The 4,865-nt window shown below is 41.6% G+C and overlaps 1 protein-coding gene across 1 annotated transcript in view; it reads left to right on the top strand.

Annotated features, from left to right (window-relative positions):
• The window catches only part of mamo (zinc finger protein 628-like), a 37,939-nt gene extending 37,502 nt beyond the window's left edge, over positions 1–437 (top strand). The window contains exon 5 of the mRNA XM_018505955.1: positions 5–437. Coding sequence (XP_018361457.1) covers positions 5–366 — 362 coding nt within the window. The 3' untranslated portion in view covers positions 367–437. The remainder of the gene's footprint in view (positions 1–4) is intronic.
• The last annotated feature ends 4,428 nt before the right edge of the window (positions 438–4,865 follow it).

Genomic DNA, 4,865 nt, shown 5'->3' with positions numbered 1-4,865 from the left:
GAAGCTGGCGACGTGGACGACAACGTCGTCGACGACGATCGGCACGAGCCGAGCGAGGCGATGATCGATCTCGCGCGGAGCGTCACTCGCGAGGCCGATCGTCGCGAGCGACGCTTCGCCTGCCCGTTCTGCGGCAAGTGCGTCAGGTCCAAGGAAAATCTGAAGCTGCACGTGCGCAAGCATACTGGCGAACGGCCGTTCGTCTGCCTGTTCTGCGGTCGCGCCTTCGGAGGTAAGAGCGACCTGACGAGGCACCTGCGCATCCACACCGGCGAGCGGCCCTATCACTGCGAGATGTGCGGCAAATGCTTCGCCCGGGCTGACTATCTCTCCAAGCATCTCACCACGCATATTCACCAGCGCTAACGTGATCGCAACTCGGCTCACTCGCCTCGGCCGCCTCCTCGGACCCGAAGAGCACCGCAACGACGTGCCTCTTTCTCTCCGACACCAACGCGTCCCTCCGCGCGTTGACGTGCCATGGCCGTTGCAGGGCGACTCGAGAATTGATCTTACTAAATTATACATGTAACAAATATGTCATACACGCGTTGATAATAATTATGAGGAAAACAAGAGGGCGTTCAGGAATTTAGGGTATATCATTTTATCCTTGTTGTTCACTAAATGTTAAAAAACAAGGATGAAATAATATCTAGATGCACCCGGTTGAACGCAGTTCATTCTGCGACGATCAGCAAGATATTATATATAGAGCGCGAAGAACGAATATATAGCTATATTTACGTGTTAATTATTTTCTCTCTGACAATGCTTCGAAAGACAGAAATTCTCGTCGCTCACTTCCGATTCGTGCATGAAGCCGCAAGGCAGTAATGGCAATAATCCTTGCTAATGGAGCTGTTAAACTAATTTTGACGCGTTTCAATAGCACAAATTAAAATCGAAATCTTGAAATATTCGATCGTTCATCATATGCAAGATCATACCTTGAGTTCGCAACAACGCCTGCGTTCCGCTCTCAGCTGATCGTTGTCGAATGAAAAATCGTTCTGCTCTCGAAGAGTACGAGCGTCAGATGAAACTGCTGAAGGACTCCTACTGAGATGAAGAAAGAGAGAGAAAGAAAAAAAAACGGACCGCATCTATCCATCGCCGCCGGCCCAACAAGACGCGTCAATTATGGAGAGACAAGGGAGAATGTAGTGAAATGCGATCGCGCGCGATCTCTACTACGGTTCACCAGCACGTTCGACGATGGTTTCTGCGGTACGATAGTGAGACTAACTTGTGATAACGGATATGAAACCAAAAAGGAGAAAATGAGAAAGAATAAAAACCAAAGAACGCGCAACGACGCGACGGGCGAAAGCCGACGGTCAAAGGCTTCCTTTTGTTGTCTTCTTCGTCTTCGTGCTCCATCGACAAAGTGATATATTTGTAATGTAATAGCTAACCTCGATATACTCGATGTGTACTCGACATGTAATATAATTCGCGATGACGATGCCGCGTGCGATTACGATAATTTCTCTCTACGCGAGCTCCGTGCAGACGCGAACACGTCGGTGAACTTTCCTTTTTTTTACGCGGATGGAAATCGATTCGTTTCTCGCAAAATTGAGGAGTTCAACCGATGATGATTGGATTCATTTTTCGAGGATACGGGCAAATCAATCTTGAACTTAAGAAAATTATATCTTGAATTAAGCTCGAAATTAGAAAAATTATGTAAATTTCTTAAATACTTTCCTAACGCTTCGAGATCAATTTCCCAAGTACTTAGGAAAGTGAATCGGTATCCTCGGAACCCTCCTCAACTCAAAGAACCCTTTCGTCATGAACAATGCCCTTTCGACAATTGGTACGTGCATGGTACGTTCAATACGTCTAATATACGAAAACTAAGACAAGTTATTAAAAGCCCGCAATACTCACACCCAATATCTTTGATTATGCTATCAAAAGCGAGGTGAGGCACGCAAACTTTTCGTGATAGACTTTTTAAAAGTCAGACTTTCTGGCCCATTCCATTTATCTATTTTTGCTCACGAGAGAAAAAATGAAACGCAGATAAGTATAAATTTATCACGACGAAAGGGATCAAGAATATCGATATGATTGTTTAATATGAGATGTAAAAATCGCATAGCACGTACAGCATATGTTTTGATGATATTCATTAATCCTCTATGGACGAAATTATATATTTTGCCTGAGAAAAACGCCAATTCTATTTGCTCGAAGCTTTGATTAGAAATAAATATATATCTACATTTTACACATCTTATTGTTGTTTTTAAATAGAGAATTTTCGAGATATAAACTTGAATATAGAAATGCACTACAACTACAACGCATTTTGCTTTGATATTCTATATTAATCCATAGAGGATTAAACCGTCGAATAACTGCTTTTACGATTATCATTCGTGTAAAACGACGTGTTCGACGTTGGCACCGATCGGGAGGGTAAACCTCCCGGAAAGCGTTGCCGGTGCCTTTGAATTCCCGAATGAACGAACGAATAATCCTTTCCTTGATGATGCGGATAGCAATAATATATATCTTTTATTTCTCCCGTCTACGTCAGAGACATCAGCGCGATTTAGGTTCGTCGTCGGGAGCCGCGAAGTAGCGTCTTGTTGCACGGTCTATATTCGGTCCTTCCAAAAATCCTCTCCATTTAGTCACTCTCTTAGATATTTATATACATGTGTATGTGCGCGATATATATACATATATATATAATTTATATATATATATATGTATATATTCACATGTACATATACAATAACGAGATGCTGTCCAGCTATGCGCTGGACCGCAAAACTTTTTTTAGAGAGAGAGAGAGAGAGAGAGAGAGAGAGAGAGAGAGAGAGAGAGAGAGGAACGTAGGACAACTCGTGCGAGTTCGAAGGATCATTTACGAGATCGGATCCCTCCACTTGGTCAGAAACACTTACCTAGCCCTTAAGTGATGTATAGTGTACTTGCTGCTCTGTGTACTTTCGCGCGCTTTCGAAAGTACGCGAAACGAAGTTGAATAACGAAGGTGCTATCTAACGAATAGGGTTGATCGCCAGATGCCGGCCGGCCGGTACCTCTACCCAAGAAACGAAAAGCGTAAGCGTGAAAACGAAACGCGAAAGGAGAGGAGAGAGAGAAAGAATAAGGAGAATCTCTAGATTGCCAGCTAATGTCTATCGTGCCAAAAAGAAAAGTGTTTAGAAACGAGGGAAGAGAGCAGGAGAGAGAATAAAAAAAGAGAGCCGGAGAAAATGAGCAAGTAGTAGAGGAGAATCTATTCCGTCGGGCGAAAATTCAATTTCCCTCCAAGACCGGCCCGGTGCTGCGATAGGCCAATTTAGTCCGTAATTACTGTATTATTATACCGTCTCGATAAGAATGTAATTTTACGATTAAATGATACGTCGATATTGTGTGCGTGGTCGGGTGGAGTGACCATCGTGTCAAGATTTTATTAAGAGGAACATGTCCAACGAATGTCAACGAGAATTCGCGGCGAGGCGCGGGAAGCGTTTCGCTTGCGTTTGCACCCTTTTAATTTCCCACTTCTCGCCGTTTCGCCATATATATATATATATATACATATATACATATATACACATATATATATGTATATATACACACATACATACATACACTCGTCCGCCCTAATAAGCTGGACATATATACGTGGTCCTCGTGCGTTCAGACTCGAGGAGCGCGAGCTAGAAGATTAAAGAAAACAGTTCCATGACGCCTGACGTCCCAATCGTTAGTCTAACTGCCCAACGTCCGCCCACTGCCGTTCCATTTCCACTTCCACGATCGCCGTGATAACCGAGGAAAGCTGCAAATCGCTTTGTTGTAAATCAGAGGTGAGATTTTTGGACGGAAAAAAGACCGGAATTTTGGGACTTTGCTATCGAAATTATATTGATATAATTGATTAACCTAATTATATTAATATATAATTAAATTAATATTACATTAACCATAGAATACTATTACGATTAATAATTATCGTACCCTTTTAATTCATCACATAATTATTAATAATTATAATTTAATTATGGTTTTCGAAGATTAATTGATAATAATTGTTTTGACAGATACACTTGATGGATACACATGTTTCGAAAGGTATTGCAGCATATGCAACAATGTTAAAAGTTTTCTAACGAATTTTTCTATAACATTATTTTTATGATAATTTAATTTTCATAATTAGAACAATTTTTTCTATAAGAATTAATGCAAGTATCAGAGAGTTTAGAGCTACCGATATATTATTTTTTTGTTTAATACATTTAAAAAATAGGCATATTGTTTATATACTATTTTACTTTTTATTTTACTTTTTATTTGTAGCATTCTAGAATAAAGTTCGATGTTTGCGCGATGTTTGCGCGATGTTTGAATTCTCTGAAATCTCCAAGTTTTAGATTCTTTCATTCAGATTTCGCAATAAAGGAACCTCTGATTCATAGATCTTAGCAATCTCGAGAGTTTTCGACGCTCTCGCGATTTCAGCACGTTTATGTGGAGTTTGTGATTCCGTCGCAAAGGTTCGCACGACCTCTCGTCGATGTGCTAGTTATAGTCGTGACTTGAATTGCGATTCAGTAGGATACAGTGCCAAACGATTATTCTATACCAAGATAGTACGATAGCAAGGCAAGGAAACGCGACCTGCAACGCGAATGTGCTGGGTAAAAGTAATTTCGAGACCGTTTGCCGCTTTCCGAATTCGGTTGTCTCTACGTCCTGGAAGATGGGAACGAATGAAAGTACGCCCACGAATTAAACCGCCGGAAGCACCGCCGGACGTAGTGTTTGCGTCCGAGCGTAATAACGCTAAATAGTGACTATGCGGACAATCTAATCTCTTTTACAGC

The sequence above is a fragment of the Trachymyrmex cornetzi genome, unplaced genomic scaffold (assembly GCF_001594075.2).
Source record: "Trachymyrmex cornetzi isolate Tcor2-1 unplaced genomic scaffold, Tcor1.1 scaffold223, whole genome shotgun sequence".
Lineage (NCBI taxonomy): Eukaryota > Metazoa > Arthropoda > Insecta > Hymenoptera > Formicidae > Trachymyrmex > Trachymyrmex cornetzi.
The sequence above is the reverse complement of the archived record's forward strand: the minus strand, read 5'-3'. Positions and strand labels throughout refer to the sequence as shown.